Source organism: Odocoileus virginianus, chromosome 9 (genome assembly GCF_023699985.2).
Source record: "Odocoileus virginianus isolate 20LAN1187 ecotype Illinois chromosome 9, Ovbor_1.2, whole genome shotgun sequence".
NCBI classification, from domain to species: Eukaryota; Metazoa; Chordata; class Mammalia; order Artiodactyla; family Cervidae; genus Odocoileus; species Odocoileus virginianus.
Window position 1 is genome coordinate 39,541,431 of NC_069682.1, and position 22,210 is coordinate 39,563,640.

The window sequence follows — 22,210 nt, forward strand, 5'->3', positions numbered from 1 at the left end:
GGGGTCACTCCTGCTTCCAATCAGGCTGACTGATGCCCCAGAGCTGGGGGATGGGCAGAACTATACCTCTGTAGGGCCAGGGTCACCCCTGCTTCCAATCAGGCTGACTGGTGGCCCCAGAGCTGGGGGTGGGTGGGGGGTGGATGGCGGTCCTGCTATCCCTCCCCCAACCTTCAGACGCCCAGTCAAGAGGCCCCAGACTGGCTGCGGGGGATTGCCCACAAATAGGGCTCCCACACCCAAGCCTCAGGGACCAGGCTTGCCACACACAACAGGCCACAACGCCCAAGAAAATGGAGGACCGTGTGATTCGGGAGAAGAGCAATATCAAAGAACACCCAACAAAGGACTCTTCTGTCTGCAACAGGCAGCGTGAGGTCAGGCAGGGCTGACACGGTGCCCCTGGACACACAGAAGCAGTGGGAGGAGGAGGAGGAAGCAACAGGACACAGAGGGCCCCCCTCTGGACCCAGCCTGTAAACGGAGGGTCTCAGGCCTTGAGGCCAGCCAATGAGGACCCAACAGCACGGGATTCCCACCAAGGGTTCTCTGGGGCACACAGCAGCTCCACTCCCAGCCCGCACTGGGCCCCAGGGGCAGCAATGCCAGGTGGGCAACCTGTGCCATGGGGCAAGGCCTCCTGTGGGTCTAGCCTCCCTCAGACAACCTGACTGTGACCACACCCTTCTACCTGGCATGAAACTATAAATATCGTGAGTGGCTCTGCAGTCAGGCCAGTGCCCAGAATTAAATGAGAATTAACTTTCAATAACGTCTGTATTTATTAGAATACTTAAATAATTTTTGACATTTTAATTTACTTATATGCATATTTACTCATTTTTATATGTTATAGCTATTATTTCCATTACATAAATAAGTCTGTCTTTAATAAGCTCTGTACTTGCCACTGAGAACGGATGGCTCTTGGCTTCTTCACGGATATTAGTGAACGGAGATTCCAAGATGAGGGCATCTGGAGGAGTCTCTAGATAAATAAGACCAACAGGGAACTGGGAGGTGAGCAAGAAGCCCCAGTGGGACACTCCTCATGCCACCACCCCCTCAACAGGACCACGGACCCCAGGTGCCCACCTGGCTGGCCCTGCCCCTCAAGTCCTCCCGGGGTCACGTGAGGGAAGTGGTCTCAGGAGACCCTGAGAGCCATGTCTGCTGAGGCTGCCTGTATGGAGCCCAGCCCCTGTCAAGGCTCTGCCAGTTGCCAGAGAATCTGGGGAACAGGGTCAGGCCTTCGGGGGGACTGCTCAGGCCCCCATTTCAACCCCTGGCTCTCATCTCACCACCCCGTTCATCCACCACCCCCTCTTCACAAGAAGCTGGCAGGGCCTGGAGCACAGCCGGTGCCCAAAGAGCCCTCCTGCGTGGGAGCCAGGCCACACCCGTGGCATAGGAACCTACGCAAGTGCCTACCTCGCTCACAGAGGCGCCGCACCAGGTTTGTGGCCACTCTGGAAAGAGGGAAAAGTTCAGCTGGATCATGACAAAAACTATTGCAGACGAGACTGTTCCTGGGGAAGCTAGAACCGGCGCGGTGACGGGTGGGGTTTTGGGTGGGGGTGCGCAGGGGCCCAGTGGCCAGCCCCTCCAACAGGGACTCCGTGATGGCACCTCCACGGCCCCGAGGCACGTGCTGCGCCTCACCTGGAACCGCCCCTGCAGGCTGCACAGCGATGCTCCAGTTCACACCTGGTCCTACAGATGCAGATGGGAGGGGCCCAGAGCACTGTGGGACCCAGGAAGCCCTGGCGGTGGGGAGGCGGCCCCTGAAGGGGGCGGCACCTGCACTCTGCCCGGCCTAGGCCTCCTGCCTTCCCAGGACCAAACTGGGCAGGTCCAGGCAGACACCCACGGCGGGACGGCCTGCTCCCCTCTGGCCAGGGCTCACTCCACCCACAAGGACGGGCCAGGAGGGCCAGTCCCAGACACCGCCCAGCCTGCAGCCAATGTGTCCAAAGGAAAGGCAGCAGGAAAATAGAGTTGCTGAAGGTCTGGGGCACCTTTACACTGGCCCACATGGAACAGAACGCTTCCTCTTTTAGCAGATGGAACAAGGGAACCCCAACTGCTGCCTCCCCAAGTTTTTAAGTAATGACACCATGTGTGGGCCAAAGGCCCATGCTCCTGGATGCGCTGCGTAGCACAGCCATGGTCGGCCAGGCCTGGGGAGCCCGAGTGCCCTGCACTGTGGGGCTTCATCCCCAGCGCCCAGCAGGACTGCTGGAGGCTGCAGGACACCAGGGGCCCCTCTGGCAGCCGGGGCTGGAGAGTCGCCGTGCAGACCTGCTCCCGCCACTGCCACGCTGGGAACTCTCACCCGGTGCCGAGAGAGTGGCCCCAGATGTACACGGGGTTGTCTCCACTTCGCACTTTGATCCAGTCAAAAACATGGAGTGCATCATATGTCATGCCCCGCTCCGACGGCGTTCCCACTGAGTCACCCCAACCTGGGAAAGCAGCATCAAAGAGGACGTCACGGGACTGCAAGGGGCAAGCCCCCCTCCGCCCCCTTCTCAGCAGAAGGCCCAGGCCATCTGGGGCCTCAAGTCTCAGCCAGGCCGGCTTGTTTCTCCCATCTCCTCAGCTGTCGCAATCTCTGAACCCAACCACCACCCTCACCTGAGTCTCAACAAGCAGAAGTAGACAGGGTGGTCGGACCACAGACCCCTGGCACCAACACCTGGGGCTTGGCCAGGCTCAGCTGTTGACAGTCCAGCCCGCCCCGGCCTTGAACCCAGCCCTGGCTCTGTGGCCCAGCTGTGAAGAGGCTTCAGGCGGGGCAGATTCCAGGCTCAAGGTAACGCTGACCCACAAAGGAAGGGGCTCCTAGCATCCTGTTTGCATCACAGAGCAAAGCCAACTAAACTCTGACCTCCCAAGGGCCCTTCCCTCCAGATTCTGGAAAAGTCAAATGTGACTGTCATTTCCAGCAGCTCAGCAGTGAGTCATCATCAAATGATCTGAAAGCACCACAAGGCTCATAGAGAGCAAGTCCTGCAACACAAGCAAAACCTAGAGGCAGGGGCACCACAGGCCACCTCCCCGGGGCGTCCCAGACCCAGATTAGCGGAGAAGCCAGTGCCAGGAACAAGGCCAGAGTGAGGGCTCAGAGCCCGAGCTGGGGCAAGGACAGAGACAGGGAGAAACAAGAGAGACGGAGACAGAAATGAGAGAAAGAGACGGGGCAAGGAGCCACAGGCAGAACTTTGGTCTCTTGTACAGCTTAGAAAGAAAGAGACTCAACAGGAACTGAAGAGAGGAAGTGTTAGATGGGACCTTATTTCTGTTAGACAAGCAGGAAGGTGAACAAGGGAGAGGGTTGCCCCCTCACTGCCCTTAGGCAGCAAAGGCAGGAGGGAAGGATATGCCTCCTGTCGGAGTTTCTTCAACCCAGCACCTTCCTCCTAACGGAACACTCACAGAAGAACCACCCCGCACTCTAGGCCGGTGGAATAATGGCCCTCAAAGACATGCACGTCCACACCTGGAAACCTGTGCCTCTGGAACCTCACACAGCAAGGGCAGTGAAGGGTGCAGAAGGAAAGAGGCTGCCAAGCAGGGGACCCCGAGACAGGACAGTGTCCTGGTCAGCATGAGCCCCAGGTAATCCTGGGTCTTTACGAGCAGAAGGGACAGAGTCAGGACCAGAGTAATGCAGATTCAAGGGGCCACAAGCAAGGAACCAGTGTGGCCTAAAGAAGCTACAAGAGGCCAGGAACCTGACTCTCCTGGAGCCTCCATCATGACCACATCTTGACTCATCCCAGTGACTAAAGACTTGGAACCTTGACGTCCAGTGCTTCAAGATAGTACATCCATGCTGCTTTGGGACGTTACACTTGTGGCAGCTGCGGCAGCAGCAAGGGGAGACTCTCCCAACGTGCACACCCAGGCGATGCCAACAGCTGCTGGGTTTGCGGGTGTGAAGCCCCACCTCTCCCCAGCCAGGGTGAGCTGGACGAGAGGCCTCAGCCCTACATCCTCTCCAGGCAGGAACTGTCTGAGGCACACATCACCGCTACTGCGGCTCCCCATTGACACAAAGCATCTTCCTCACGCAGCAAACTTCGGGAGGCAAGGAGAAACATGGAGGAACAAGAAGAAGAGTCCCTCTTTCCTGTCTCTGTAACTTCAATAAGACAAGCTCTGCTGAGCATGAAACAGGCCCAATACCCAGCTGTGGGGAAAGTCTGAGTCCCATGAAGAGGAGACAGCACCTTTGACACGTGAAAGGGGCCGGCAGAGGGCACGTGCCGGGGTTCCAGGCAGCCGTGCCTCCCATCTGGGGGAAGATGCACGCAGGATGCACCTCCAAGGACCCAGACCCTCCACTACCTCCACACGCTGACAATCTCACAAGGACTGCAGGTCACAGCAGAGCCACCAGCCTTTCAGAGTGACACCTGGTCACCCCCTACACCAACCTCGAAGAGGCAGGGTGAGCAAGGAACCCTCACCTCTGTAGTCAAAGGTGACCACGTGGTAGCCGAGGGAACTCAGCACCTGGAAGTGAAAAACAAAAACTGAACAACGTGGCTCTGACTAACCCACCCAACCTCACTCGAGGGAACTTAGTGAAGGCCGTCACCTCACCGCCCCATCCTGACGGGACCTCCCAAACCCACATGTCAGCCACTGTGGGACACTCAGGAAGGCAGAGGCCGGCCCGAGCAGCACCCCTGCCCTCTGAGGGGCTTGCAGGCTGATGGCTGTCCAGGGGTTGCCAGGGGCTCTGACCACTCAGAGACCCAGGAGGAAGGATCCTGCAGTGTGGAGTTCACACCTGGTAACCCTTAATGCATCCTAGCATTGTTCAGATTTAAGCTTCCGTTGAATTTTTCTCATTTAAAAGAAGAAAATCTCTGAGGATTAGGTGACTGCTTTCATGAAGTCACTATTCACAGTCCCACCCAAGCCCTGGCTGGGTGTGCGCAGAGCCACGAGGAAGCTGCCACCTACACCAGTGACACCACCCTGAGGTGCGCTCCCATCCCCGAGGAGCCCAGGGACTCCCAGGCCACACAGGACCTGCACCCTCTGGAGCCACAGCTGTTCAGTCACCTACCCCACCCCCACCTGGATCCAAGTCGCTCCAGGGAACCAGCCCTCCCACAGCCCAGAGCCGTCCAGTCCACGGGGTGCTGGACGGCCGCAGTGCCCACATGTCTGCCTTGTCCCTTTGGCCCTGTTTCCAAACACAGATCCACCCGCGAGGAGGGTGACAGGCGTGGTGGCCCCAGACGCTCCATCAGCAGCACGTGTCAGCTCGAAGACCCACACACCCTCTGACGACAGCCACATGGCGGGGAGGGTTTGCACACGCCCTGGGGCCCTGCACCACCACATTGGCTGGGAACCTGCGTCAATGGTGCCCTGTGCCTGGTGGACATGAGAAACCCCAGTGCTGGCAGAATTCCTGAGCCACAGCCCAGAGGACAGTGTAGCTCTCGGGCCCCTCGGTGTTCTCCCATCATTTCCTATGTGAGTAAGTAACTTTACAAACGATTGCAAATCACTTTATGTTAACTTGTTAATTTCTGGCATACAAGCCACAAAGTCCATTCACCCTGATCTTGGAAACTATCCCCAGAGGCAGCAAAATGGGAAGCACTCCATGTGGAGATGTCCGTAAAAAGCAAGATGAAAAAGACCAACAGTGATTAACTCAGACTATTAGGAGGAACTCCGTTCTGTTCATGACTCCTGGAAAGAACAGCCAGAGGCAGTAGGCAAGCAATGCTCTCTCACAGTGAGGGTGGGCACTGCTCCAGCCATCTGTCCACTGCATGGCCTCTTCTGTGTGCCATAAGCTAAGGGCACTGCTCGCCGTTGGACGCCATGAGCCAACCTCACCTACCTTATAAAGCTCCACCCGGTGGTCACCACCTCTAGATCGTCAGGGAAAGGAAATAAGAACAGCTGTTAGTGCATTTTTTCAGAAAGGAGGCCCGGGATGAACACTGCAGCATCTGGGCACTTAGAGCCTGGTCCCCAGATCCATGTGGGAGGGTGATTGACAGGGCACCTACGTGGCTCCCAGCTGGACTCCACGTATGGTGCCAGGCAAGGGACCATCTGAGCATTGTGGGGATGTTTCTTAATTATTACCTCACCTCTGGTTTGACTAGGTGGCAGAACCTAGGAAACACAAAGGCCCCTCAGCTCCCCAATGTCCAGGACCACAGGTGAACAGATGGGACACACGTCCTCGCTGGCACACACACCAGGGGGACGGGCCACAGGCACCTCCTGCCTCCACCTCCTCACCCACGGAGCCACCACCGACCCTCAGGGCACTCCTCCTTGGCTGTTCACGCCCCCACCACCAGGTGATCTGGCTCTTCCCCACCTGCTCCTCATGGTCTGCTGCTGCGCCTCCCATCCTGCCGTCCTTCCACACACGTGTGCCCGCAGGCAGACGCTAGGTCAGAGGCACCATTGTGATCCGACAGCCGCGGAGAGCCTCCCAGGCCCTCACTGGCCGCCTAATGCCCACCCCTCTCCGGGCAAGGCCTGTCTGCCTCTGCCTCCCACTTCCTGCGCAGAAGCTGTCCAGCGGTTCCCTGCAGACACCCCAAGGGGAACAGGGCTGCCTGATGAGTGGGAAGCACATCAGTAGGCAGGCTCACCCTCGACAGACTTCTCTGCTCTTTCCCTTTCTCATAATGAGCATTTGTGCCTTTCCGGTGTGTGTGTCGAGAAAGTGTCCTCAGGGGAGGTGAGAAAAAGATGGAGGAAGAAAGCCAAAATAACCCAGAAACAAACATCAAAGGGCTGAGTTTCAAGACTGGAGAGAAATAATGCAAAATGTTTTCAGTTATCTTTGCAAGACTTTCTCACGATTCTTTTGTAAGATCTCCAGTATCCTACCCTGAGCAACAAGAGAGGTTCAGAGCAAAATGGGGTCTCAGAGAATCCTTGGAGTACAGGCCTCAGGGAGCCATGGCTGCTGCCATCCTGCCCGAACGGGGAGGCCACCAAGAACTGCACACTGTGCTCTCCTTGGGGACGTGGGGAGAGGGGGGCAGCAAACCTTCAGAGTCACAAGATGCCTTCCATCCTGAAGCTACAGACAGACTTTGTCTTCTTTACCACGTGACTGGTAAGAACGCCCAACTTCCCTCATTTATAGAAAGAGGCTACAGGAGCTGTTTGCAGTCATTTGCTCTTTGAAAAGCGGAAGAGAAACCCGCCACAGCTTGTCCTGGACAACGGGGACGCGGGCTGCCAAGTGCGTGCTGAGTCAGCAGCTCAGCTCTCTGGGCTCAGGGCACCCTGGGGGCCACGTCCCAGACATCCTGCTGACCCTCTGTGCAGCCCCTCTGCCTAGACACCCACTGTGGCCTGCTCTGTCCCCCTCGCTGGCTCTGCCTGTGAACTGACAGGCCCCAGCCCAGCCCCATGGAGCCTGACTCCTGCAGCTGCAGGGGCGCCCTGAGGGGTTTCAGGCAACACGTGCTCAGGTAACGCCCTTCTTCTTCTGCCCCTCTGGCTCTCATGCAGATTCCTCTCAACAAGGCCGCAGTGAGGACTGGAAGGAGCCCTGTTTAAACAATGGGATCCAAACCCACAAGTCTGAAAGATGACCACTGAATCTGCCCTTGAAAAGCTCCCGGGATGACCGTGGGTAAGGACGGCTACACAGGGACGCGCTTCCTTGATGGCCCAGTGGGATGTGCTGGCATTGCCGGCTCAGGGCTGGAGGTACCTGGCCTGGCAGCGTGGCAGGGCGCCCCTCGAAGAAGCTTGTCCCAGACTGCTCGGCTGGGGTCTCTCCGTGTGCCCCCCAGGAAGTGTGCCTCCCCTTCCAGCAGGGCACGCTTGCCAGTGAGAACTGTCCCCAGGATGGCAGATGCTGGATGAGCAGGGGCGACTTCCCAGGCACATCACGGCCTTGGAGAGTCTCAAAGCCTCCCAAGGGGCTGTGCCTCCTGTCCACTGAGGAGCCTGGGTCCCTAACCCAGGAAGAGCGAGTCCCCCTGGCTGAGGCTCTGGGCTGCTCAGGCGGACACAGCCACCTCCATTGTCACCCCAGGTAGCGCTTCTGACCAGGGCTTTCTGGACACAGCTGCCAACCTCCACTCAGCCGGCAGTTCCCAAGCAAACAGGCCCGGCCCACCTGGCATGCAGCCCTGCCCTGCTCTGGGCCTGTGGGAACAAGGGTTCCCAACCACCCCTCTCAAAGCCCAGACGAGACCTGGCTTTCCCCGAGCTCTCAGGACGCCCGTGCCCAGGTGCACCCTCTCTCCCTGCGGCAGGCCCCTGCTCACCTGGTGCCCGCGTTCCCATGCAGGTACAGGATGATCGGGTGGCTGGAAGACAGGGCATCCTCGTACCACATCTGGTCCTTCCCCTGGGCATTCTTCCACCAGACAGCAGGGACCGTGTGCCTGGAAGCAGCAGCAGAGGGGAGCGGCAGGTGACATGCCCGCAGGCAGGATGCCCATGGCTGGGGACAGCTGGGCAGAGCAGGAGGCTAGGGGGGCAGACCCCATGCTGTGAGGGCACCGTCTGGCAGCTGAGGACACTGTCTGACTCGCAGAAGGTCCCCCTCTTGGCCCCAGGAGCTCGCCCCGGCAGCAGTGACTCCGTCCATAGAAAGGGAAAGCCACGTGAGGTAAGACCCCCTCCAGCTGGGTCAGAGCACGGAACGGGCACTGAGGCTGTCCCACATCCCCTCACACTCGCCCATGTTTATAAGCTACATGGAAGTGCATCCATGAGTACTCGGGACAGTTTCGTCTGTCACACATGCTAATTCAGTTAACACTGGTCTTTACAGGCTGACTCGAAGCCTGGCTGTCCTTAAAGCACCATTTCTAACACAGAGCCTGTCCACAAGCCATCTTGGCATTAGACTCACCTCTGCAGGAGGCGTCACAGGCCCCGGTGGGCAGCCTGGATTCTTGTACACCTGGCCAGGCATGCAGACACTTGGTCTATGTGGCCAAATCCTCCTTCAGAGAGGTGCTCTGATTACCCTTAACTCAGGACACATCAAAGTCACTGCTCATCATGGGGGAGGGTCTGATTTAACACATTTTTTTCTGTAAATGTATTCGTTTGTGGGAAGCCTTAAAAACACTGCATGACTGATTTCTTCTTCTCCAGGTCTAAGTGCCAGCATCTTGTTTCTGATGTGTGTCTGACCATTTCACAGGATAGCATTTTGGGTGGTTCTGACCACTGCAATTACCACTCTCCCATAGTTACAAACCTGTGAGAGAGACAGAAAGGTGCACTTGGCAGATGCTGGGAGCTGACATGCCTCCAGGAGCCAGCCTACCCGAAACTCGGAGCTCTGAAAAAGGCCCTGGCAGCTCTCTGTCCCTGGGCTCCGGGTCTGCCAGGCAGAGAAGGAGCTGCTCTCCCCGCTCCTTGGCCGTGGGAAGACCTGGCGGGGCGCCAGGGAGGGCAGTTGGTGAGCAGAGCGGCTGCCGCCCCAGGGTCCGCGCTGCCGTCAGGATAGCACTGGGTGTAGATGTGGGTGGGCAGAGGCGCCCACCTACACACAGAGCTTGTCATTCCTGGAGACCCACATGGTCATCACCAACACGAACCTTCGCGGGTAACTGCCCAGATACCCATCCTGTCACACGACTGCTCTGTTTGAGGAAGAAGCCTGGCTGAACCCACGTCTTCAAAGCACAGATCCTAGTAACCATCAGGAAAGTCGCCAAGTCCCCCAGACAGCTCTGAACAAGACGTGCAAGCTTGACTGAAGACGGACATGCAGAGCAGCCTACATGCACATGCTGGCCCTGAATGCTCCACTGAACCACACCAGAAACGGCCACAGGCAATCCCTGCCTCAGCCACTCAAACCAGAGCCTCTCTGGGGTCAGAGACAAGGCTTGATCACTCAGAGATTTTGTGCAATAGAGTTTAAGTATAAAAGGGATAGAGAAAGCTTCTGACATACGCATCAGAAGGAGGCAGAAAGAGTACCGCCTTGCTAGTGTTAGCAATGGAGTTATATACTCTCCAATTAGTTAATACAATGAATCAAAAGAATGTCTGGAGGTTGTAAAGACCTCAGTAGACCTACTCCCATAATTTACATTTTAAGATAACAGGATTAGCCAGAAGGTTTTTTTCCAGAGACTGTCCTTAAACAGGATACATTATTGTTATATAATCCTAAAGAATGTAGAGGAAAAAAAGTTTGTCCTTTCTTTCTCCTTGAGAATTCCAGACCCCTCTCTCCTTGGGGACCCCTGGACTTCTTATCAACCTGCCTAGGAAATGACTCTCTCACTTCTCTGAAAGACAGGTGTGGCTCAAGCCTGTGCTCATGATTCCGTGATACAGTCTCTTTTCTGGCTTTCTTTCCCCCTGGAAATAGGGCTTTCTGCAAAAACTGCCAGGGGAAGGAAGCATGCTGACTGAAACCGCCCACCCTGGCCAGGTATCATAGTAACCATTTGTGTGAGTTATTTTACGACAGGAAGTTCTGGTAAGAAACACGGAACTAATAAGCCACCACTAACCAGAAGAGTTCGGGAAAGGTCTAAACCACGTGTCCAGCCACCACCCAGAACCCTTCACGCTGGCATCCATCTTGGTTAAGCAATGAGTGCAACCCCCAGGAAGGACTCTCAGTCAGAGTGATTGGTCAGAGACAACCAGGAAACTAATCCCATCACCATAAAACCCAAGACTGCGAGCCACGTGGCAAAGCAGTCCTCCCGGGTTCCCTTTCAATCAAGTCTCTTGCTTTGTCAGCTCATGAGTCTCCTCAGACAATTCATTTCTGAGTGTTAGACAAGAGCCCACTCTCGGGCCCTGGAAGGGGTCCCCCTTCCTGCAACAAAAGCAATCTGGTTTACAAACCCTTTGCTGTTTGAAAACCTGAGAACAGAGTTGATGCAGCTGTCAAGAGCTCCATTATCATGGAATCGAGCAGAGATTTTTCCTTTGGAAACAGATAAAGATAAAAATGGACAAGCAACAACAGTTTCAGAGCCTGCTGTCAGGACAATACTGGCCACGCCTCACAGGCCCTGCTGCCTTGAGGCCACACCGCTTGACCCAGTAGTCCTGGGGCCAACACTCACCAGACTCCAATGGTCACGTCTTCCTCTGGCTGGAGGTAGTAATTACAGGTGTGATTCAAACCTTGATCCTGCGGTTTTTTCAAATCAATGAAATAGGGAACCCGCACTGTAGGGGACAAAGAGATGGAAACAAGGATTAGGGGGGGTGTTACTTTGACAACAAAGGTCTGTCCAGTCAAAGCTACAGTTTTTCCAGTAGTCATGTATGGATGTGAGAATTGGACCATAAAGAAAGCTGAGTGCAGAAGAATTAATGCTTTTGAACTGTGGCATTGGAGAAGACTCTTGAGAGTCCCTTGGACTGCAAGGAGATCCAATGAGTCCATCCTAAAGAAAATCAGTCCTGACTATTCATTGGAAGGACTGATGCTGAAGTTGAAATTCCAATACTTTGGTCACCTCATGCGAAGAACTGACTCATTGGAAAAGACCCTGAAGCTGGGAAAGATTGAAGGTGGGAGGAGAAAGGGATGACAGAGGATGAGATGGTTGGATGGCATCACTGACTCAGTGGACGTGAGTTTGAGTAAACTCCAGGAGTTGGTGATGGACAGGGAGGCCTGGCGTGCTGTAATCCATGGGGTCACAAAGAGTCCGACATGACTGAGTGACTGAACTGAACTGACTGAACAGACCACCCTGTATACAGCAGAGCTAAAGCTCTCAAATACTTTCTAGAACCCTAATGCCTGGGGCACTGGGCCCTGCAGCGTCAGGAGCAGGTGTGGGCAGGTACATCTAGAGATCCTTCAGCAAGGGTGAGGTCCAAGCAGAGACCAACCTCAGAGAAGGTTGTTCAAGGTGTGAGAGGACACAAAGGAAGGAAGAAGAGATCCTTGGGGGACCTGAGGATTGGCCTGGCCATGAGAGGCTGGAGAAAAGAAGGCTGAGAACTGAAGGCTGGGACCAGGGTGCTGGGGGAGGGACTATGGGAAAGGTGACAGAGGGACATGTTTTTTGGACCTGCAGCCACGGGCTTGATGACCACCAGAATGTGGGTGTGGCCAGGCGAGGGGGACACTGAGGTTTCTAGTGCTGCCACTGACAGAGTGAGGCCCAAGATGAAGTGTGGGTGCAGGATGTAGAGGAATCCACAGGACCCAGAGCCCAGGAAGAGTGGAGAGAAGTTATGGGGAGGAGACGGCAGCTACTCATTGAGCCCTGAATTTACAGGGGACCTGCCAATAGGGCAATGACTGAGGGACTGCGGTGTACCCACCGATGGGAAGCCCCGGGCCTTCACACAGAGACAACCGATACCCACAGATCTGGAGGAACCTCTATGAGTTACAAGTAGGTGAGAAGAGCAGGGAAGGACAGTTAAGATTACTGTGATGCTGCTACGTGATCCCAGGTCTTCAGTGAATAAACAGGCCACACCAGCATCAACACCGAGTGCGGCCTGGAAAACACAGAGACACACTCCAGGCTGTGAGTGGGAGTTTAAAGGTGTGTGTGGGGTGGAGCATATCCTTTTTGTATGAAAAAGTGAAAGTGTAAGTCACTCAGTCCTGTCCGACTCTTTGTGATCCCATGGACTACACAGTCCATGGACTTCTCCAGGCCAGAATACTGCAGTGGGTAGCCTTTCCCTTCTCCAAGGGATCTTCCCAACCCAGGGGTTGAACCCAGGTCTCCCGCATTGCAGGCAGATTCTTTACCAGCTGGGCCACCAGGGAAGCCCAAGAATCCCTTGTATACCACTGCACTTTTAGTCTTTGAGGTGAACACCATCTTTCAAGTTTTATTTAGTTGAAAAACAAAAACAAAACAACTTAAACCTTGAGATGGAATTCACTCACATTATAAAATGGCAATTCTCAGAAGGGGTAGCGACAATGGAGTGTGGCCATGACTTCCAGCCAGTCTCACCTTCAATACGGAAGTCACGCAGGTTTTCTCTGGTGAAGGGAGTAGTGTCCTTGAGTAACCTACCTGGTCACGTGGCATCAGAGCCCAGCATGCCCACCTGCCATGCTGTCGCCTCCAGAGCCCAACTCCCACCCCAGGGCCTCTACATTGGCTGCCCTGAATGCTCTGTCCCCACATACCTGCATTCCAACTCTCAATTCCTCACATGTCCCCATGGCTCAGAAAAGGTTCACTGAAGAAATGAAACAGCCAACTGGTGAGGCCATGGGAACACCTACACACTCCTTCCCCTCGGGCTGCTTTTGAACCTCCAACTTCTTTATCCATCTCTTTCCCAAGAAGCAGGCTACATTCTAAAAACTTAAAAAGGAAACTGACACTCAAAGGAGGTGGCATCTTACTTGCTGGTGCACGTTCCCTGTACTCCAAACACCATCCCCGAAATAGGCAGGTATGACCATGACCACAGTGCTTGCTCAAGCATGATGCACATGGGATGACTCTGGGATTTGCACCCAGGCGACCAGACTCCACACTCTTGACTACTCAATAGGAAGTTGGAACAGTAAACCGATTCTGGTCCTGGTGGACCCTGAATGCTCTCCAATTGGGTCCCCTCAAAGGACGGTAAAGTCCTAACCCCAGCACATCAGAAGGGGACCTCAGCTGGAAATAGGGACTTCACAGAGATAGTCAAGCTTAAGTAAGGTCATTTGGTGGACCTGATCCAACATGACTGGTGTCCTTGTCAATAGAGGGAATCTGGACACAGGGACAGACAGAGGGAAGACAACATGAAGTCCCGGGGAGAAAGCGGTCCTGTGATGGAGGCAGGGGCAGCAGTGATGCAGCTACAAGCCAAGGAATGCCAGCCACCACCAGAGGCTGGCAAGAGGGAGCCTGGAATTTCAAAACTCCAGAACTGGGAGAGAATACATTTCTGTGGTTTTAAGCTCCCCCATCTGTGGTGTTCGTTATGCTGTGAAGGGACCAGCAGGCCTGGAAAGGTCTCCCTGGACACATCTCTTTCAGATGCAGGCTCCCGCTCCTGCCACACCCTGACTGCTCCGCTGGGCAAGCCAAGGCTGCAGCATCGTGTACGACTGAGGGGAAATGACTGAGGGGAAATCAATAAAACTCCGAATATGCCCAACGAACCCAGATTCAATCAACTCTACCCCTGAGACTGGAGATTCCATGCCACAGAGGAGACGGTGCTGCCGAAGGCACCGCTGTCAGGTCTGGCAAGTTCTGTCCCAGAAAAGGTGGCCATGTGGTTGAGTGCCACCCCAAAGCTCCAAGGGCTCCCCAGCAGCGAAGAGTGTCTTCCTGGGATCAGCAGTTAATCCTAAAAGCTTCCACGGCTGAGAAATCTAGAACCAAGATACTCGATTCTGCTCTAGGACAGGCTCATTCCACAATGCTCATCCTCCAGTTCACTTCCATTTCTATTTTAGAAATAACCATGGAGGGGCTTCCCTGGGAGCTCAGTGATGAAGACTTTGCCTGCGTCCGCCAAGGACAGAGCACCGAGCACGCCAGCAGCCCAAGGTGGCAGGGCAGGAGCCGGCAGGGTGACCCAGCTCCGCATCACTGTCAGTTACAAGCTCTGCTGCACACAGAGGTCGGTGCACAGCCAGCAACCCAGCACACAGGCCCAGGCAGCTTTCAGAGCCAGGCCCTCTGGGGTCCCCTGCTTTCCCAGCTGTGTTATCCACTGAGCATGCTGTCATTTATCAGCAACCACAAATGTCACGGGGGTGACTAAGAAAGGCTTCTGAACAGACATGCTCGGTAAACAGTGAGTAAATACATGAACGAACAGAAAACAACTGAGTCAGCCATCCTTTAGATGCTGGTAGGGTGGGAGGCCAGAACTCCTGGGCTTCAGGGGACATATTCAACCACCTGAAAACTATAAACACTGGGGCCACGCCCTATCCCAGGCACTGAGTAAAGAGCAAGAGCAAAGAGGTGGGGCGCCAACAAGGGAAGGGCCCTCCTAGCAGGGTTTTATCAAACTCCAGCTGCCCCATGGACTCTGGGCTTCCAAAGAAGGAAGAGATAAGGAAAGCGATCAGGAGTCACCAGAATGGCCAAGGGGAAGGAAAAAGAGGAGGCTGAAGGATGGCCATCCCTTGAAAGCTGCAGTGGACAGGCTGTTGCATTAACAACTAAGTAATTCAGATATTAACTCTTAATCTCCAAAAAAAGGCCCAGAGCGGTGTGTAGAGAAGAGCATTTCTACACCAGCCTCTGAAATGAAACACTCCTTCCCACCAGGAGACAGCTCTGGATTCCAGGGGAAAGACTTCGAGAACCGGCTGGTATCACCCTGACATTGCTGGGGGCGGGGGAGCTGACTTTTGAGTGTAGGTTTTGAAAAGCATGTATATTTATGTTTAATTGTACAGACACACACACAAAAGACCAACAGGAAATAGACAACAATGTGACAGCAATTTTCTCTCAGCAAGTTTCATTTTCTTCTTCATGCCATTCAGAGCTTTTCAGTTGATTTAGTTTCAGATAGATTTGTTACAAACTTAAGAATACTTTAATCATGTTTTGGGGCTCAAAAGATCGTTCTACTTCCTTCAACATCCAGATAGAAACCCACAGCTCACGATTCACACCCTGAGAAGAAGGAAGCTGCCCCAGAACACACAGGCCCTCCAGCAGAGCGAGGTGAAACTACCATGTTACTGCCCAGAAGACCCCATCTCCACAGGGGAGGGCAGGGGCCCTGACAGCTACCCACCATGCAGCAGGCACAGGGCGAGCAGTTGGGGACAGGCATCTCTCTGCGGGGGTGCAGGGCGGCCCTGCCAACCCCTTCTCTTCTGTGTCTGGAGCTTAAACAGGAGAATCCAGGAACATCCTGCCATTTCATTAGGAAATCAACAGTGCAAAATTCATGAGCTGCATCTAAAGTGACCCCAATGATGGAGCTAAAGAAAACCAACTTAATTCAGAGAGCTGCTGGGACCCACAGTGCAGCAGCCCAGAGGGCAGCTGGGCAGGGCTGACTCTAAGATCTGCCATCAGGAAACCTGAAGCCTGTGGCCTCATGTTTGCATGTAACCCAGACTCTCTTCCACGCTAGGCTGACTGGACACTTAAAGGACATTACAGTCAGAAAAACAGAACCTTCTTGATTTTAGTATGTTGTGAGCTCCTTCCAAATTCGGGCTTCTCACAAGCAATGAAAACTCAGAGATAATAAATTCCTAGAAGTTTAGCCATGTTTCTGTTAGAAAAATCAAATCTTTCTTAGTGTACTGACATGTGTTTTACACTTACTTTCAGACAGCCAAATGAAAACTTCTTTTATATTTATTATATTTTATTATCCGCCTTACTATCTCTGTTCCTCTTCCTCCTCTGGCTCCTCTTGATTTCTTGGCTGCCCCAGGAAGCACATGGGATCTTAGTTCCTGGACCAGGGATGGAACCCAGGCCCCTACATTGGAAGTGCAGAGTCTTAACCACTAGGCAGCCAGGGAAGTCCCATCCTGCTCCTCTTTAGAGCACAAATTCCTTCTCAGCAGTGACATCCACTTTTCTGTGATCAAGTCTACTGCAGACTTAACACCCCAAACTCATATGTCCCAGTGCCCTGCAGAGCCTGCAACACTGGTGTTACTTAGGTGTTACCCAGCCGCGCCCTGCTGCCCCAGGCCAGTCATCACACAGGACACCTCAATACCCCCAGTCTGTCCTCTCCTCTCCCCCCCCTTCACCAGCTCCCCTGCTGCCTCAGAGCACCAGCCTGGTTTCCCAAGCCTCCAGTTCCCACACACACGAGTCCGAACCCACTCTTTGCAAACTGGCACAGCTGCAAGAACATAGAGACCGCTTCACCTGCCCCAAATACTCCCTACACCCAGTGGCAAGGCCAGCACTCACGGGGCACTGCTGTGTGCCAAGCACCAGGTTCTATCCGCAGACCCCCAACACTGCAGGTGCGGTCCCTTCCCTCCTGGCCTCATCTTGTGGGTGTAAGAAGATGTTCCTTATAATGATTATTCCTGGCAACTATACACTTTCCACTTCATAAACCAGATACTTCCACCCTTTTTCCTCCCACTTGTCCAAAAGTAAACATATAGCATAAAAAATAAAAACAAAAACAAAAAAACAACTTTGGAACACACCAGGTCCAAGTTAACTGAAGGGGATTATAATCTAACTTCTAACCCTTACCTCTAAAGCCAGCATACAATTTCATAGGAAACAAAGCAGCATGCTAGGGTTTTTTAAGGGGAGAAAAAAAGGTGTAGGTGTGTGTGTGTGTGTGTGTTTTAAAGAAAAAAGACCAGATTTGTGTGTGTGTGTTAAAGAAAAAAGACCAGATTATTTTTTCAGTCACTACAGTTTCAGTGACCACCTTTTCCAAGGACAGCTAACCTCCTAGACTGCACTACAGACACAGCAGCCCCAACATGACAGCTTCAGAAGACTCTACATGTCATCAACACTTCTACCCACCTCAGTGAAGAAAGACCCCCAGACATGCAGCCGTCATCTACGCACACAAACGCCAGCCCTAAGAGAAATGCCCTCATTACAAACATCCCTTAACTGGGAAGGGGCACAGGGAACCTTTTGGACAGTAGAAAGGCTCTACTTCCTGAAAGTGAAAGTCACTCAGTCGAGTCCAACTCTTTGTGACCCCATGGACTATACAGTCCATGGAATTCTCCAGGCCAGAATACTGCAGTGGGTAGCCTTTCCCTTCTCCAGGGGATCTTCCCAATCCAGGGATCAAATCCAAGTCTCTTGCATTGCAGGTGGATTCTTTACCAACTGAGCCACCAGGGAAGCCCTACTTCCTGAGCTGAGTGGTAAAAATATAAATACATAAATCACTATGAACATGAATTCTTACTAAAATTAAAATGAAAATGGACACACAGCACTTACCGAAATTCAAGAAAATCAGTTTGGCCTGTATCCCAGGACATAGTTTGATGAGAAATGGAATGGCCACGTACAATCCCAGGACACAGAAAAGTATCTTCCTCAGTCGGAAGCACAGGCCCTTTCGCCTGCAAGAGAAAAGCAGTGCACAGGAGTGAGTCCACTATGGTTTAGTAACAGTATCGTCAAAAATCACTCACCAAGACCCACACCTACTGTGCCCAACAAGAATATCACCGAAGACGAGAGCAGCCTCCCACTTGCGTGTGCCTTGTCATTTGCCCAGAACTCTACCAGAAGGGTAAAATTTGTTTCTTGAAAGCCAAAGAAACAGTCCTGCTGATTTCCTATGGGGGCCCTGGGATCCTTCAGATCTTCAGAAAGTGCCCAACCTCATGTCAGACTGTGGCTGCAACTTCCCCTCAGGAGAGAGGCTGCCTCTGGGCCTCTGATTCCCCTCCAGCAAGCGGGCGTGGGCTCCCCAACAGAGGAAGCACCTACGCACAGAACCTGTCAAACCAGATCCCAGGAGGGAGCAGGGGGCTGAGGACAGGACAGTGGCCACGACTCCATGTTCTCATATTTCTGCCTGCATACCTTCCGGAGGCCCCTGCTCCGGAAGCCTCAGACCAGGTCATCAGCCCAGGTCTCAAAACCCTCTCTAATCCACAACCAGCTCCAAGACTTTCCTCACTCTGGTCCTGACACCCTGTTAAAACGGGTTCCTAGCCCAGAGATCCTCAAACTTGGACTATGGGCCTCTTGACAACTGAAAAACTGAGGGCCCAAAAGACCTTCATATGATTTGTGTTTATCACTATTTGTTTTATGAGACACTAAAGAAAAATTTTAAGTATCTATTATACTAAGTCATTCAATAATAATAACCCATGACAAGTTAATATAATTAACATCTGTTATTTAAAAAAGATTAAATTTTCCAAAAGGAAAAATTTTAGTGAGAAAATTTTTTACAAATTTCTTCAAGACAAACAGCTTAGCAGAAGACAGATGGGTTCCGGTACGTGCTTCTGCATTCAATCCGCTGCAGTATGACACATCACGTAGCACCCGAAAAGCTCCTGGGACCCCACAAGAGATCAAAAGTGAAAAAGGCAGCCAGTGCTACCACAAAACCTCTCTGACATCAAAGATCAACCTCAGTGGGGGTACTTATATCTGCGCTATTTCAAAAAAGTATTCAAGGTGGTTTAAAAAATATACCTAGAACTCATTAGTTCTAGGTATGTGAACTCATCACATGCAACAATACGGAAGGCTATAAAAGCATCAGGCTAAGGTAAATAAGACGGATACAAAAGACTACACACTGTATAACCCCATTTGTTAAAAATTCCAGAAAAGGCAAAACTACAGAGGGCAAGGAAGCCTGGCATGCTGAGGCTTAAGCGGTCACAGAAAGTTGGACGTGACTAAGTGACTGAACAACAACAACAACAGGCAAAACAGCAGAATAGTGATCTCCAGGGCCGGGAGGAGAGGGAAGGAGAGATTACAAGGGGTGAGAGGCAACTCTTGCAGTGATGGACAGGTTCATTATCTGGACTGTGGTTGTGGACACATGAATGCATACACTGGTAGATTTTATCACATGTAAATCAACACTCAACAAAGCAGACTGATATAATACTTCAGTACAGCTGATGACAAATACACATATTTGATAATGTAATCCTTTCACTCAATCACCTGGCTCATCCTCCAGTTGTTACTGAGCACCAGGTACTCCATGGGCAGTGGACAATAAGAGCAGAAGAGGATGCATCTGCCTCTGTGCTGTGCTCTCAGCTCAGCGGGGCAGACGAAAGGCTGTGACAGCACACCTGCACAGGGTGATCTGACCTAGTCTGGGCTGCCAGGGAAGGGCCACTGGTGGAAACACTAAGTCAGGAATAGAGGAGTTAGCCAGGTGGCGCAGGAGAAGTTCAAAAGGGCATCTTGGGACTTCCCTAGTGGTCCAGTGGTTAAGATCCACCTTGCAACCGGGGACGTGGGTTCCATCCCTGGTTGGAAAACTAAGATCCTACATGCTGTGGAGCAACTAAACCCACGCGCGCAAAAACTAGAGTGCCCACATGTCAGCTGCAGCAACTGAGCCCGTGAGCTCTGGAGCGCCCACACCGCAGATACTGAGCCTGCACGCCACAAGAAAAGATCCTGCATGATGCAACTAAGACCTGACAAAGAAATAAACACATATTAAAAGGGCACTTAAAGTCCATGCGCAATCTACACTTTCACTAACAAAAGGCATATGATGCGGTGGTTAAATGAAAGCTGTGGAGTTAAGGTGATCTGGGCCAATACCCAGTGTGCCACTCACTACTGTCATACCCTTCTTGAACAAGAAATACATATATAAATAGAAATTTCAAAAAACTATGTATCTGCACCAGTGAGGCTCTTCTACATGAAAGTCGTTTTCTTCTAGATTGAGTTATGATTATTACCATACACATGAATCAAAATGACAAATGTTTCATTTTTGATAAATCATTACTAAGCATGTGTAAGCTTTTACTGAAAACGCATCTCTAAATGAGATGGATTCCACCTCTTTCCCAGATGCATCATGTCTCTTTCTATATATATTACTTATTGATATAGAAAAGGGAAGGGTTAACATTAATTAAGGCGGGAGGAAAAGGGGATGACAGAGGATGAGATGGTTGGATGGCATCACCGACTCAATAGATATGAGTCTGAGTAAACTCCGGGAGTTGGTGATGGACAAGGAGGCCTGGTGTGCTGCAGTCCATGGGTTCGCAAAGAGCTGGACACGACTGAGCGACTGAACTGAACATTAATTCTAGTTCTGTTTTTTCGGTTTTTGAAAAATATAAATATTGAGAACTTATTCACAACAGTAAAAGGGAAAGGAAGTTTACTAGTATTACCAATTTTTCAGGGTTATATGCCAAAAATCACACAGTGGAAAATACTCAAGTCCTTTTTCATTTTTGTTGACAGCTAAGAATTTTACACCACTGGACTTGTACCATTTTATGCAGTCATTAGATAGTCACTTAGTTTCTCAGCTTTTACCAAGAACTGAGCCCTCTCTTCCTCTGTGCCTTGACCTTGACCTGCTTTAGTAAGAATTCTGTTAAGTCACCCCCATATTGATATCTCATCAAGCCCCTCATCCCCACCTTTGATGTCCAAACCACTGACCTGCTTTGCAAGATCTTCCCTACCCTTGACATCTCAACTTTTTCCATCCACTGACCCCCTAACTCTACTTTCTGTCTGGAAATCCCAAGCTGTCTCCTCAGAAGGCACTCCAGACAGGACTGCATGCGAGACTGACCTTTCTACTGACTTCTCTGTCCATCCTGCCAGGTCTTTCCCCACCTTCCTACAATCACTAGGGTTTTAGGCCTCTGCCTCCCTGGGGGGCTGTTAAGGGACTCAGGTCTTCACACAGCCTCTATCTGAGTATGAAAAGGAAAAAATGACACACGGGAAACAAGTTGGGTATTTTACCCACTCAGCTGAGCTATGGAAACACCCAGACTGCTGCTTGTTATTTTTAAGAAGTCCCTGACTTGAAATTTAGTCCATTGCCTCCACAGATTACAAATTACGGGAAATGAAAATCTTAAAAGTTAAATATTGTACAAAAGCATTAGTCCTCATCTTGGGCAGGTAACCTTAAATTGTTCCATTTGGCCCAAACTAAATTCAGATAAAAAGACAATTAAAGCAGGGCAAAGACGAGAACCAACTCTTATGTTACCTAATCTGGTGAGCTTGGTTTGACTATGGTTATGCTGACTGGTGGCTCAGCTGTTAGGACAAGTGCAGTAACATGTGTGTGTGTGTGTGTGTGTGTGTGTGTGTGTGTGTGTAACCTACAGCTGACCCTTGAAAAGTGAGGGGCGTAGGGGTGCCAACCCTCCATGCAATTGAAAATGCGAGTGTAACTTAGAGCTGGTCCTCCATTTTTGCTATTCCACATGTGCAGATTCAACTAACTGTGGATCACGTGGTACTGGCATCTTTGGTGAAAAAACCAACCCGTGTATGAGTGAACCCACACTATTCAGAACCATGTTGTTCAAGGTGCCACAGTATTTGTGATGTTTTCCTAGCCCCTGGGTGGTATTACCAAGTTAATTTACAAAATCCCTTAAAGGAGCTCTGCTCCAAATGACTTAAAGAGAAATAAGTGCTAAATTAAATATTCCTAAAACTCCCAGACACATAAGAAACCAAATATTTTTCAAGTTCATGTATAAATAAAACCAGTTTAGTAGTGTCACTTTAATAAAAGCAGTTGTCCTCTTGAAATGGAGGGAAGGGGACAGGGCACAACC

General features: G+C 51.9%; 1 protein-coding gene across 1 annotated transcript in view; it reads right to left on the reverse strand.

The window, feature by feature from the left end:
• The window catches only part of ABHD12 (abhydrolase domain containing 12, lysophospholipase), a 55,465-nt gene that overhangs the window by 4,692 nt on the left and 28,563 nt on the right, over positions 1-22,210 (reverse strand). Inside the window, exons 2-9 of the mRNA XM_070472259.1 lie at positions 17,874-17,998; positions 11,076-11,181; positions 8,289-8,408; positions 5,876-5,906; positions 4,476-4,521; positions 2,336-2,465; positions 1,432-1,469; positions 909-988 (exon numbers count right to left, since the gene is read on the reverse strand). Of these exons, the coding sequence (XP_070328360.1) occupies positions 909-988; positions 1,432-1,469; positions 2,336-2,465; positions 4,476-4,521; positions 5,876-5,906; positions 8,289-8,408; positions 11,076-11,181; positions 17,874-17,998 (676 nt within the window). The remainder of the gene's footprint in view (positions 1-908; positions 989-1,431; positions 1,470-2,335; positions 2,466-4,475; positions 4,522-5,875; positions 5,907-8,288; positions 8,409-11,075; positions 11,182-17,873; positions 17,999-22,210) is intronic.